This window comes from Triturus cristatus, chromosome 3_2, assembly GCF_964204655.1.
Source record: "Triturus cristatus chromosome 3_2, aTriCri1.1, whole genome shotgun sequence".
Taxonomy (NCBI): Eukaryota; Metazoa; Chordata; class Amphibia; order Caudata; family Salamandridae; genus Triturus; species Triturus cristatus.
In genome coordinates this window covers 165307754-165322421 of record NC_140584.1, presented here as the reverse complement: position 1 = coordinate 165322421, position 14668 = coordinate 165307754, and the positions used below count along the sequence as shown (strand labels likewise).

General features: G+C 45.3%; 1 protein-coding gene across 4 annotated transcripts in view; it reads right to left on the bottom strand.

Moving 5' to 3' along the window:
* Positions 1-427: 427 nt before the first annotated feature.
* Positions 428-14668, bottom strand: part of DSCAML1 (DS cell adhesion molecule like 1) — a 504760-nt gene continuing 490519 nt past the window's right edge. For 2 of the 4 annotated variants that reach the window (XM_085647435.1, XM_085647436.1), the window contains exons 32-33: positions 13537-13848; positions 428-1350 (exon numbers count right to left, since the gene is read on the bottom strand). In XM_085647435.1, the coding sequence (XP_085503561.1) occupies positions 872-1350; positions 13537-13848 (791 nt within the window). In that variant the 3' untranslated portion in view covers positions 428-871. Of the gene's footprint in view, positions 1351-13521; positions 13849-14668 lie in introns of all 4 variants that reach the window. The other 2 variants (XM_085647434.1, XM_085647433.1) reach the window with 2 other exon arrangements.

Genomic DNA, 14668 nt, shown 5'->3' with positions numbered 1-14668 from the left:
CTTCATTCGGTATTTGGCTGATATAGCACCTCCAGCAAGCCAGCGACGAAAGAAATAGGGGACCCGCATAATCCAGGGCTTGAGAAAGCACATTCACTAGGGCCTTTTTTGTCAAGAGCAAAGGCACATGCTCCAGTACAGGTACAGGATATGACCATGTTCCGTAGTGGAGGGTTTCTAGAAGTAAGCTCCTTATGGGCAAACTGGGACCGCAGGATGATGGTTCTGGATGGTGCTCTGTGGAACGCGTGGTCAACGAATCATGCCTAGTGAATTATTGTTGGTGTATGAGAGAGAAAATGCACATTTCAACCACTGATAGTAACATTGTGTCATACACGTCTAGAGTCGCTAAAATCGACAGAGATTTATAGGTACACTGTTGTTTCAGAAAGGGAAGCATAAAAGATAAAAATCAAACAACAAGGTAGAAACATAAGTTTTATTGCACACTGCGCTGGGTTTTCCGAAAGGAGCGGGAGTGTTTTTTTATTTTTTTCAGGTATTTTTTTTCTGTTTTTTCATAGAAAAAGGTAATAACATTTTAAAGCGGGCGCAATTCAAAGCGGTTCTTGGTGGATTCAGGGCAGTGTATCAACATGCAGCGTCTCTCTCTGACAATTTTGTTTTTCAAACCAACCTACAATATTTGGGGACGGGGAAGTCGCTGACTCTTGTGCCTCTTTTGAAAACAATGTGAAACATATATATGTATATATTTTTTCTTAAATCTGAAACATCAAATCTTTGTGTCCTGGCTTTTTTGTAGTTCAGAGAAGAAAATAGTTTCATTTATACAAAAAAGTTCTTTATGTACAAGTCTTTTTTCTAATTGTATAAATAATGCAGTTTGTTTTCGTCACTGTTTCAGCTACACCAGTGTGTAGGATTTCGAGTAGGCCCCAGCACCTTGTTTTTGGGATCTCCCAACTCCCGAAGTACTCATTTCCAACAAAGAGTCTCTGGAGCCTCCCATTTTACTGTGAGCAGTCATACGGGGCTCTGCGCTGGCAGCAACAGCAGTGGTGTCAGCGGCTGCATTAGCGGCGGCTGCAGCAGCAGCAGCTGTGGCAGCTGCAGCAGAAGCTGCACTGGCTGAATTCGCTGACCCCGGCATAGTTAGAGTTCTCTGAGGTAAAGCGGTTGTTGTGGAGGAGCTGGGGTGTGGTGGGGCCAGCCCCTTGCTTGCTGGGTCCAGAGTCATGTGCCGGGCCTGTGAGTGGTATGAAGACCTGGCTATGTTCCGGATGGAGGCCTCCCGCGGTGGAACAACAGGGCATGGGTCATGAACATCGGTCTTTCGAAACATCGCCTCAGATTTCATGTACAAGGGGAGATTGGAGTATTCACCTGAAGAAAGAGAGAAATAGAAAATACATGTTATGACACAGGAAGTGAACAGTAACTATGGAGATGGTGGCAGTCTGAGTCAGGAAGTGGAAAATTACATTGGAGTTAATGGCACAGTCTGAGAAAAAAGTATACAATTATGATGGATCAGGTGGCACACCCTGAAACAGGAAGGTTATGGTAGCCAAGGAGAAGAGGGCACAATGTGAGTCAGGAAGTGTATGGTAAATATGGAGTGCCGGTGCAGCCTCGAGCCGTTGAGCTTGAGCTAGTGCACATACGAGACAATAATGAAGGCTGGTGGCACACCTTGAGACAGTAAGGGGCAGTAGCATTCAAATGGGATAAGCAGTACAGTATGAGACAGAAGGTTAATTCTACCTGTGGAGCAGGTAGTAAAATATGATTCAGGAAGTGAACAGTAGATCTGGATGTAGTGATAAAGCTTGGCACAGGAAGCGAGCAGTAACACTAAAATTCTGGCATGCATAAATATGTGTCAATACACCAGGTTCAGACGGGAGACACATCATTTTTAAAGCCCCAGATTGCTAATTTTTAGCTTTCTCCCTTCTGAAATTACATCCACTTCAAAGCAAGTAGGTGGGCAAAATAAATTCCTAGATTTATTTTTCAAAATCTCCTTTCCTTCTTCCAAATGTTGCACTAGAGAAAGAAATATTTTTGTTAATTAAACATAGTCTGGTGCTAGAAAATGACAACCATTCACCAGATGGAACAACATGACACAGAGAATAAATGGGGAGCTGGTAGCTGAAATATAGGTTAGTGGATATGTTTCTAGGATGTAGCTCACTATTGCACACTAGGTCTACCTGCAAACTCACAAACAACTAGCAAGCGCTACGCTGTATACTCTATGAAATGTGGAACCTACCACTGAGTAAGCATTTAAGGTAAATAAACATGTGGTCTATCATCTTCACTGTCAAGCCAAAAGCATGGGCAGCCAATCAGGTAACATAGGGTAAGGCCCTGAGCATGGAAAGTCCAGTGCAGACTACAGTAGTCAAACTGAATATTAGGAGCTACTTCAGTGCCCTGTAAAGGGTTCCCTATCTCAGTTATTGTAGAGATCAGGCAATCTAGGGAAATGATTAGCTCCACTTTCTCTCCCTTTGCTGGAGATGGGGATAATACATAGTCTCCGGCTTCCAAGTGGCAATCTATAGACTGCCCTAGTATCTTTCAAAACGAGAACACTATCACCCCATACCTCTAACTGCTACCCCGTGCCTTTTTTTGGTTCGCTTCTGGCCGCATCCACTACGCCTCCTGCTGTTACCTCCTGTATACGCTAACCAGCCCCAGAGCTGGCTGTGCCTGGGTTTCAAAAATGGTCTTCCAGGACCAGGGATGCTGTTGGTCAGTGCCCTGGCACAGCTGGTCATGGGGTGCAAGTGGTGCAGTGGTCAGGGTGGAGGTACGTTGGCAGAGCTGCAGTGGTCCCACAAGGTAGCAAAGACACAATGGTCCCTGGAACAAGCAAGGAAAATGGCCATTTGTTTGCTGGTGGGGTAGTAAAATACAGCATTGTCAAGGTTCAATGGGCTTGTCGGGCCTCTGTGCCCCGTGCCTCTGCTCCACCAATGGTAGTTTCGCCCCAGGTTGGACTGAGACACAGAATTGGCCCGGGCACCAAAATAAAGTGGCCACCATTACTGTTCCAGCTAAAAATGTGGCAACGTTTGCAAATTATGCCATTTGTGACCTTGTATGCTGTATGGGTATTTTGCTAGATATGCATTTGTGTTTGCTGCAGAAAATGATTGTGGTAATATCAGGGAAGTCAGCAGTAAAAACCGACTCATCCGACCATGAAACAAGCCCATTAACAGCAAAAAGAAACGGCCTGCACACTGACCTCAAACTAGACCAATGCTTAATTTGTAAATAAGTGGCAGGGCTCTCTTCAAAAGGCAACTGCAGCTTGCACCACACATCGCCCCTGCTTTGCTGACAATGTATGACAATTGTCGTTTTTGTTTTGACAATGATAGTAACAACACAACTACTAACAATCACACTCCTACAAGTATGACAATTTGGACTATTTCACGCACCATCTTTAGGAATGGCTTGGAAGGCAGGTAATAGTCATTTTTAGGTCTCGCCTGAGCCAGCGCATGCGCTGCCCTGGCGAGACATTTAGTGAGTGGGCTCTAAAAAGCCCGACCACAGCTTTTTGGCTTGCTTAGAGAGTGCGGTTACGCGCACAATCACGAGCAGAGGCGCCATCTGGCTGTCCTCTCTCGTCATGGTGCGCTCACATCGCACACCACTCGCCAGCCTGCTTTCACTTTTGCCGTCGCGCACGCGCGCACCACTCACGTCCTTTTTTCCATTTCGCCTCTGTACCTTGCTCGGTCTTCCTCGATTTCGCTTTTCCCTTCGCTCCCTGTACCCCTTCGGAGACCACTACATGACGCTCAATTTTTAGGTTTTTTATGCACGCCAATATTTTCATTTGTGTTAATTGGAACAATTGAGTACATTCGGACTTCAACTCCCAGAACACACTGTGCCCTTCGTGACATGGGGCCCCCGCTAGCGTTATGCATGTGGCACTGAAGTCGGTTTGGCCCTTTTGTGTTCCGTGAACAAGGCCCACTCACCTGTGACTACCATATGACAGAAACCGTATCCGCATAGATGTTTACCTCCCGTCGCTCCGCACAGTGGTCCTTGAGTGCCCATTCTCACATTATACATGCTGGGCAGCTTTATCCAAATGCAAAGTGACGTAGTATTGAGCCTTGATAGCATTGGCATGTCTAACCTCAAGGAAACACTTACCTACTAAAAATATTACTGAAATTATATGTTCTTTAAGCAAAGGTCGGGGCAGTCGCCCCCCCACCCCTTGCTCGCACGTGTGATGAATCTTTTTCACTTGCACAGACGGGAGATGCTATCGTTACAGAGATGGATAACAGACAGCTCCAAGAGCTGCAGACCAGTTAATTAAGGGAATTTGATAGTGTTGACATAATAACTATTCATTGGCCTTATGTAAAGTTTCTTACTATGAAGGCGCTGGCAGAATCTTCGGACTTACTGGTGAAGCCTGCATACAGAATTACATTTCAGTCGCTCGGCTGTGGAAATCGAAATACCTCTAATTTTCTATATTTTTCTTTCCTGCACTTTCTTTGACAATCCCTTCCTTTGTCTCACCTCCCTCGTCCCTGTCTCCCCTCCCCGTCACTTCTTCTCTACATGTTTCTCTTTCCTCTTCTCTTGTTTCTCTTGCCTTCTGTCTCACGTTCTCCTTTTGCCTCTCGACTTCCTCTATTTCATCTGCCTACCTTTCTGTTTTTCGCTCACTTGCTCTCTCGCCCCCGCCCCCCTCCTCTGCCTTTCGTTCCGTTCCTCTAATTCTAGCTCCTTCTCGCTTCTCTCGGTCTTCCTGTCATTGTCTCTTCCACTTTTTCTATGTCTCTCCTCCTCCTCCTCCATTTTATCCCTATTTTGCCATTTATCTCACTCGCCCTCCAGCGAGCTGCGTCTCGCTCTCTCCTCCGTGGACTGAATGTGTTTGACTGTCATTTGACACAAGTTTGTAATGGGACAAGGAAGGGAGAAGCCGCCGACATGTGCACACCCACATAGTTCGCTGGTTTCTATGGCAGCAGATCAGGACATGTGGTCTGTCCTCTGGAAAGCCTGATTACTCGAGGTGCAGAGCACTGTAATGAGCCATATTCACATTCCAGAATGAGGCTCTTGGCACGTGTTTTCTTCCTGCATGGAACTCAAAGGGTCTCAGACTGCTTGCAGCACCTGGACCACATCAGCTGCATTTTTTATTTGATTTGTTGCATGCTATAAATAGAGCTCCTGGTATTATGGTATTTTTTTTTACATTTCCGTATATATTTAACCATATTTATTTCTGGGCTATCTTACTGCTATTTATCTATACTTATTTTGTGTTTGGTGAATAAATGAAGTTGTAAAATTGTATATTTCGACATGTACCTGATAATCATGTGATGCCTTTCGTGCTTTCACACATTAAGTAGCCAATTACAGTATAATAATGCACCCACAGGTAAATTTTACCATTACGTTGACATATGCCATTTGATAAGGAACCCTCATCCTGTTTTTTAACTCTCCATGCCATCTATCTGCTCAGCTGTTGGCCTGGAATTCATGAAAGACAGCATGAAGAGACACTTGTAAGAATCCAAATTTTCTGTATTTTTCCACTTTTAAAAATAAATGCAGACAGAAAACAAACTCCAATAGCTCTAGATAAACACTTATAAGGTCCCAAAGGCGAGACCTATTGGCTATGCCAATGCTTGTTAACCGTGGCAGCTGGTTGGGAACGGTGGTGGGGGAGGGAGGGGAGTTTAGAAAAAAAAAACGTACATCAGTGTCGTCGATCGCCAGCTGCCGCCTCTCCTCCTTCAAGCAAGAACAGGAAGCAGACAGCCTCCCAGAATCCCCTGACCAATCACAGTGCTGCTAAGGCAGCGTTGTGACTGGTCTGAGCGCCGTGCTTCGGTGCTCAGATGGGGACTGGGAGGCTAAGCATGTTGTCCACCCAGGCTGTAATGTAGCCTGGGTGGAGAACATGCAAAGTGCGCAAGACGGTTAGGCCAACGAGAGAGGGCCGGCAAAACCGTCTTGCACATTTAAGTGCAGCAGGAACCACTCCTTGTCCCTCTCCCAGGCAAACCCAACCCGCCCAAACCTGGCTGGTTCCAAAATGAATATGATAATAAATAATGTTTTTAATGTTGCTTTATTTTCTTTTTCTTTTGTACTTAGTGGGGTGACGCTCCTCCGCCTTAGCGGAGTAGCAGCCCCTGATTTTTTATGTATGTTGAATTAATAATTAACTATTGTTGTGGTCATCTCTAAATTATCCAGACAGCGCCACCTTGTGGCAGACTGTCACAAGCACTAGTGTTGACAATTAAGTGCTGATGCCCAGCACCAGAAATCACGTCTAAAATTAAGCACTGGCCCAGCCTGACTGCCCCTTAGGCCAGCCCGGCCTGGCTTCACCCCTTTCCAGGGCACAGAAGGTTCTTCTCTTTTGCGTTGTCTTGCACGCTGCAGCCCTGTCTTAGCACCATTCCAGCGAACAATGCACAGGCTCTTCCGCGCCCGGCGACCCAGACCTATTATCTCTCCCTGAAGGAGCACCCCTCCTTGTACAGTATGTGATTCCCCATTTAACTCTGCACAAAAGCCATGCATCAGTGCTCCCCCATCCTTGCTGTCCTGGCGCAGCTGTCAGTCTTTCAAGAGGTGGGATATGAAAAGCATAGAATAAAGGCAAAGGGAAGACAAAAGCTCTGAAAAGCAATTTTTTTTAAATGTAATAATAAGCAAGCTACAGACAAGTGGCAAAGCAAACACAGCAAGTATGAATGACTAAGTTGCCTGCATGCAGCGCATGCCTAGCTACAAAAGGGCTCGGAATGGCATACAGTAAAGATCAGGTCAGTGTGTGCGTGGGCTGTTTTTTTGTTGTTGCTGTTTATGGGTCGGTTTTATGGTACGCTGGACCGATTATTACTGCTGGTTTCTGTGATATTAAAAATATATTGCCTGCAGCAAGCTCTAACCCATGCAGTCTCCCTACCATACATTGCAAAACACATGAGTGTCTTTACAAATTCAATTTGCAAACGTGGGCCACTTTATTAGCTTGCAATTTCACTAGTGGGTGCCACTTTTATTTTTGGGCCCAGGCATATTTTCTGTTCGGGTCCAACCCTGACCATATCAGCATGATGAGGTGAGGTGAGGACTGGAACAGAAATTAGGCCAAGGCACCAAAATAAACAAGCACTGGCAAAGCCAATGGGTCTCAGCTTTGCGAAAGCTAATGACTTAGCCAATTTGATTTAGCAATTTTATACACCAGATTGGCTGCTGTTCAGCAAGGCTAAAAGTTAGTGACGTAGAGGACAATGGAGTGGAGCGGTGCAGAGGTACAGGCTCCTCAGGAGCCATCCTGCACCAATACCCAAGGTACAGAGCCAGTTGCAAACACAAAGGATTGTTTGCAGGACCGGACTGGCCGTAGCAGGCCTCGGGTGTTTCCCCGGTGAGCCGCCAGGGTGGGGGCCGGATTTACATCTCGCCTGGACTACGGAAATGTCCTTTATCTTGGTGCTGATGTGGCCACTGTTAACAGACTTCAGGTGGTCCAAAATTCAGCGGCCAGACTTCTTTGTAACATTCCGAGAAGACAATCGGCCACTCAGGCGTTACGTGACCTACACTGGCTTCGGATCCCTAGTCGTATTAACTTCAAAGCCTTATGCTATCTTTTTAAAATCAAGCAAGGCTCTGCACCAAGATATCTACAAAGTTTGGTCCACTCTTACAAGCCCAGACGGACTCTCAGATCCTCTGCCAATTGCGATTTGTTATTCCTCGTTTTAAACTTGTAAGAATGGGGGGACGGGCTTTTTCACATCTTGCCCCTAAATATTGGAACACCCTACCCATTTCTTTAAAAACGGAAACAAATTATTTTGCTTTCAGAAAAAAGTTGAAAACCATACTTTTTCAATGATCTGTGCCGCTCTGAGGATTTTAGGTGTTGTCTTTTATATGGTCTGTTTTCTTCTTGAGTCTATCCCTTGCGCCGGGAAACCCATTGTGGGTAGCTGTTGCGCGTTATAAATTTCAATAAAATAAAAAAAAATTAAAAAAAAATTTGGACCCTGGGGGGCGTTTTTGTTACCGGGGCCAGCAAATCGCCCCCCCTGTAACAAAATCGGCCAATATTGGTTAATGTGGAAAGGGACACTACCTCTGGAAGGAATTTTGGGCTGGTACAAAGAACCACCCTATCCCTATGAAGCTGGAAGAATGGTTCTTCTAAAGTTAGTGCCTGGAGCACACTGACATGCCTTAGTGAGGTGATGGCAATTAAGAAAGCAACCTTCCAAGAAAGAAATTGGGGGTGAGGGGGGCAATTGTTTAATGGTTGAATGGGTGGACCCATAAGTCTTGTCAGAACAATATTGAGATTCAATGCGGGTGCCGGTGGGACCCTGGGTGATATTACTCTTTTAAGGCCTTCCATGAAAGCCTTAATAACTGGCCCTTTGAACAAGGATAAGTGTTGCCTTTTTTGAAGATAGGCACCCACTGCCCCAGGATGAATACGGATGGAAGTGTACGCAAGGCCAGAGTACTGTAAATGCAAGAGGTAACAAATAATGTTTTGTACAGGTGCATAGAGTGGATACATTTTTGGGTTGTAACAGTAAATAACAAATCTTCTCCATTTAGCTGCATTACACGATCTAGTAGTAGGTTTATGTGCTTCCTTAAGAATGTTCATGCTTTTTTTGACAGATTTAAATATCTGAATTCTATGACTTCAGGAGCCAAATCGCCAGGTTTAGCTCCTTTGGGTTTGGATGTCTGATTTCGCCATTGTGCTGAGTGAGAAGAGGTTGGGGTTAAGGTGAAGCTGCTCGGGTGGAACTACTGAAAGTTCGCATAGTCTGGTGAACCATGGTTCATGAGCCTATGTGGGAGCTACCAGATTGAGGGTGAGAGACATTTGCTGGAGCTTTCAAACCAGAATGGAAGAAGAGGGAGAGGCGGAAAGCATAGGCAAGTATTACCGACCAATTCATCCAAAGGACATAGACTTTGGATAGAGAGTGTGGGAACCTGGAGGCGAAGTCTGGGCATTTTGCATTCTCTGCTGTTGTAAAGAGGTCTATCTGTAGAAACCCCCATTTGTGGAAGTATGGGAGGAGGACTTGGGGGTGTAGTTTCCACTCGTGGACTTGTTGCCGCATCCTGCTGAGGAGGTTGGCAAAGTCCTTGTCCATGCCAGGAAGATGTTCAGCTAACAAATGGATCTTGAGATATGTTGCCCAATGCCAAATGGTCTGAGGGAGGCGTGACAGCTGTAGAGAGTGTGTCCCCCTGTGTTTTTGTACATAGTACATGGCTGTTATATTGTCTGTCCGGACTAAGACAAATTTGCCTATAAGATGAGGTTGAATTACTTTCAACGGTAGGTGAACAGGTAGCTGATATAGGTGTTTGGTGTCCCAGACACCCTGAACTGTCAAATCTTGTAGGTGAGCCCCCCAATCTGCTGTTAGCCCGACCTGCGGAACAGGGTCAATGAACGGCCACCCTTTTAACAGGGTTTGTGTGTTCCACCACTATAGAGAGTGATGAGTGTGACATTCTACCAGCACTAGATCATCTAATTGACCCTGTGACTGAGTCCAGTGTCGTGCTAAACATTCCTGTAGAGCATGCATGTGTAGTCTTGCATAAGGCACTATGGCAATCCATGGTGCCATCATCCCCAGAAGATGCATGAAAGTTTTGACTGTCAAGTATCGATTGGCTTGAAATTGTGTCAGCAGCGTTTAATAATGTTGACTCCTGGCTGCCTTTGGAATGGCTAGACTTAAATCAGTGTTCAGTATAGCCCATAGATATGGTTGCATCTCACAGGGAAAACCAGGACGGGTTCCCCAGCGGTCTTCAGCGCCAGGATACTCCATGGAGTCACAGTGCGCTTTACAAGTACACCCACATTTACATTTACAAGGTTAAAGATGGGATTTTTGAATATTGATAGTGAATCCCAGCTGATGCAGAAGATTTAGGGTAATCTGAGTTTGTTGACAACACAGGAGATGTGTGATGGCTTTGATAAGCTAGCCATCTAGATATGGGACGACATGAATGTTTTGTCTCCGTAAATGTACTGCTACCACTGCTAAACATTTGGTGAACACTCTGGGTGCAGTGGTGACTCCGAATGGAAGGACTTTGAATTGATAATGTTTCCCTGCTATGACAAACCTGAGGTATTTGCGATGTGCTGGGTGATTGGGGATGTGAAAGTATGCGTCCTTTAAGTCTGGTGCTGGAATAAAGTTGCCTTGCTATAGAAGCGGATTCACTTGTGGAAGTGTGACCACATGGAAGTGTTCTGATAGTATGTAGTGATTCAGAGACCCTAGATCTAAAATGGGCCCTAGAGAGTCATCCCTTTTAGAAATTAGGAAGTGCAGGGAGTAAACTCCAGACCCATGATGTTGTAAAGGAACCAGCTCTATAGCTCCTTTGAGTAAGAGAGCTTGCATATCTTGTTTGAGCAGTTGTTGATATTCTAGAGAAAGTCTGTGAATGTGAGGCGGAATATTGGGAGGATTGCTGATGAGCTCCAGGCAATCACCATGTTTAACACCTACTGGTCTGTTGTTTTTGACTGCCAGGTGGGAAGAAACAGCTGCAATCAAGCCCCGACAGATATAGGCTGATGGGGGGGGGGGAATAATAAGTGAGTCACTTTTTAATGCCGAATGGGGCATTGCGGATTGGTGTACCTTTGTCCAACCTTTAGATTTGTCACCCGTGTATTTGCCTCTGAAATATCCTCTAGATGGAGAGAATGGAGTTTGTGACCTGTATGAAGTGGTTTTGGAACCTGCTCTATAAGAGGAGCAATAAAAGGAGCCTCTCAGAGTAGGTGTTTGAAGCGCTCCCATAGATTTGGCAACTTCAGTATTTTTTTTTTCATTTTCTCTAAGGCCTCATCTACTTGTGGCCCAAAGAGATGCTCCTTATCAAAAGGGACATTTAATAAAGTTTGCTGGACTTCTCGCTTAAATCCAGAGATATGCAGCCAGGCATGTCTCTGTAGGAGGACACTTGTATTGATGCCTCTTGCGGCGGTATCAGCAGAGTCCAGTGCGCAACTAATGGAGGAGTTGGAAATTAATTTTCCTTCCTGAAATAATTCTTGCCCCTTATTTTTATGCTCCTCTGGGAGATATTGGAGGAGTTCCTCCGTCTCATCAGAGTGAGCTCTGTCATACCTGGCCAACAGCCCTTGCCTATTTGCAATTCACCAATGATTGGCAGATTGTGCAGCAACTATTGTGCCTGACGCATTGATAAGTTTGGGTGTCTTATCAGGAGGTGGTGCATCTGCAATAGTTTGTGAATTTGCCCTTTTAGGGCATTTGAGACAACTAGGGAGTCTGGTGGAAGCTGGCCTTGAATAAAAACGGAGTCTGATGGTGTAGCCTTATAATTTTCATTTACCCTAGGTGGAATGATGCAAGCATCTTCATGGTCCTTAAAAATATAATCTGCATGGCGCATCATGCCTTTCAACATTAGAAGAGATTGAGACGTCCTCTGTGTGGTTCACAGTGTCTCAAGTGAAAAATCTTCCATTGATTCTTTGTGTAAAGCTCATGATATGACGAAGTATCATCAGGAGGCAAGAGTTTGGCAGGATATAGGTCTGGATCTGCAAGTACCTGCCCGGGATCTGGTAGTGCTCCATAACTGTCATCCTCTCCTGCAGCTGTACCTTGGTGTCTGAGTGGAGCATCCAGGGGCGTAATGTTTAAAGGATTGTGTGCTGAACGAGGTGCAGGAGGTAGAGGCAATAGAAGTGGTGGTATATGAGATGGAGAAGGAGGGACAGGGTGCAGAGGAATGGTAGCTTTGTCCTTTTCTTCTTTTTCATAGGTATTGAGAGATCAATGTCCTGCTGGAGAGAGGTTCAGTAGTAGATGGCACTGTCACAGTCTTTGGGATAATGCAACCAGTCTATTGGTGCATATGGATCTGTTTTTCCTGCATGGTGTCTAAAATTGGGTGTGGGAGTGTTGCAGGAGCCAATTTATGTTTCGGTGCCGAAGATTTCGGAACCAAGCCTGGTGTCACTTTAAAAACTGGAGGAGTGGAAGCCGAAGAGGTGTTATCTCGGCTCGGTGTGGAGCCGGAAGGCATCGTATTTGCTTTCAGTGCCAAGCCGGAGGGCGGGCCAGCTGAAGCTGATTCTCGGTGCTTACCATGCCCAAATGGCAGTGGCGGCCCGGAAGCCTTTTGCTTTATAGGAACTGAAGGTTGCGGTGTGGGCAGGTGGGGGATGAGTACTCACAGCACCTTGACCCAGCGGAAAATCATGGGATTCCAAATTAATCTCCAAGTCGGAGTCAGAATCTTGAACCGAAAATGCCCCTTCCTCTTTGGCAGTTGAAGCTTCGAGATCTACCTCTTCTGGTTCGATATCTTGTTTATCTTTAGATATTGGGCGTGTGTTTGAGGTCACGTCTCTGCATCGTGCCCAACAGTCCCGCAAGTTCTTTTTGGATGAAAACAACCAACAGGTCTCAAAATCTTCTTTTTTGTGCTCAGGGGATAAGCACAGATTGCAGACCTAGTGAAGGTCGGTCCGTGAGTACCTGGAAAGGCACCAGGAGTAGAATTGAAATGGAGTCCATTACATCAGCAGAGTATCATTGATGGAGGTAGCCCAGACGGGCGAGGCCCAAAGGCCGCAATTGGAGTGTTCTGACCAGATGAGTGAGGCTCTTCTGAATTTCGATACCATAGGGATGGAAACGTGTTAAAAAACAATACTGACAAGGGTAGTGTGAATTACGCACTGAAAGGATCCCAAAAACTGTCTCGAATCTGAGAATGTCCGAACCCGATGGCGGAAAGAAAACAATCTACAAATGGAGTCGATACCCATGCTCACTATTACCAAGAGGAGGAGTCACCTTCCCTTGTGACTCGAAGGACTTCTTCGATGAAAAACAACTTGCAAACATCCCGATCCAACACTAGATGGCAGGAGTAAGCAAAGCATGCCTCAAACATCTATTTTATTTTTCTAAATTGGTCTTGACTTTATCTTGAGTGTGTGTCTCATTTATTGACTCTGTGTGTACAACAAATGCTTAACATTACCCTCTAATAAGCCTGAACTGCTTGCCCACACTACCACGAAAGAGAGCATTTGGGATTATTAATTTAAGCCCTGTAAGACAACAAGGGTCGTCTGGACTTTCTACATAGTGTACCTAATTTTGGTACACCACATAAAAATCCAGCTTCCTACTCTTGCCATGTAGGGAAGAGCTTCTATGACCAACATAGGGGTAGCAAGTGCCATATTAATGTTGCAATACAATACAATCTTCCACTGTTTTGTTATGTTTGGAATGAAAAAGAGTCCCGTTAAAAGGAGAGTAATCTAATGACTGGTCTGGGTACAATATACGGGTACACATTGTACCAAGTTTCCATCTTTAACAGACCCAATAGCTCAATAGAGGTACAAAGAGGGGTTAAGTTTGAAAAGTTCAGTCCGACCCAACCCACCTGATGTACACTTACTCTTGTTGGCTCGATGAGGGATTGGCACAGCCACGTTCTTGCAGCGGTCGCTCTCCTGGGGTTTGGGGGGCGAGGCCGTGAAGCGGCAGATGCCAGGCTCTGACGGGGTGCTGGTGGAGGTGATGCTATCAGCATTCTCATTGGTGCCAGTTGTCATCTGGTCCGATGAACTGTCTGAGATGAAGCATTCCGTAATCTCGAACTTTGCATGTTGAAGTTGCTCTTCTAACTTGGCATGCTCGTAGGCCCGTGCCAACTCCTCGTATGTCGATGATGCACTCTCTGTGGACACCATGCTGTTGCGCCCTTTGTCTGAAAGCACAGTGAGAGGGTGTACACATGACCAGATGCAAGAAAAGGCTGTCAAACGCCTGCCATGACTGGAAGGCCTGTCATGTAAAAGGCCAGCATCACTTATTTATTAAGTTGGGTTTTTAATGCATGGAGAGAATGGTGCACAGGCAAGAACACCACAGATACAGGAACAACCTTATGTAGCACTACAACCCATTGTAACCTATGTAGATATAGATTAAAACCTGTGTACTAAGATTGCCTCAGTACCCCTATAGAGGCCTTAAGATTAATAAATTCACAAAATGTGTACACAGAGCATTATACACCTATATTGGCTACAGAGTTATCCCACACATACTTATTGCTTACACACTGAGTACAATTCTCACAAAGCAGGCATACAAATACAGGCCAATGACTCTTAGGTCACCTGCGGCTGTGTTATATAAAGGGTGCATGGGGCATTTGTGCCCACTTTTTGCAAACACAGGACAATTTGGCATTACAGGAGGGGCCTTAAATGCTTGTGCAGCCTCTTCCATAATACAGATCTTCACTGTGCAATTTCAAGGGGGTATGCACTCATCTGCATGGGGCTACACCTTTGCCTCTGCACTACTGCTATATTACAGATGTGTTTTAGAAATGTGCTTTAGAAAGTATTGGTCCTGAAGAGAGTCCCCGGTGAAGGGATTCGAAACGCGTAGACCCCCTTTTTGACCTGTCTTCGCCCTTTGGGCAATCATCTGTCTAAACAATTAAAAATAAATGTTTAGAAGTACTGCAAATGCTAGTTGTTGATGGCCTTATGTATTTTGTACATACAACTGTAAAT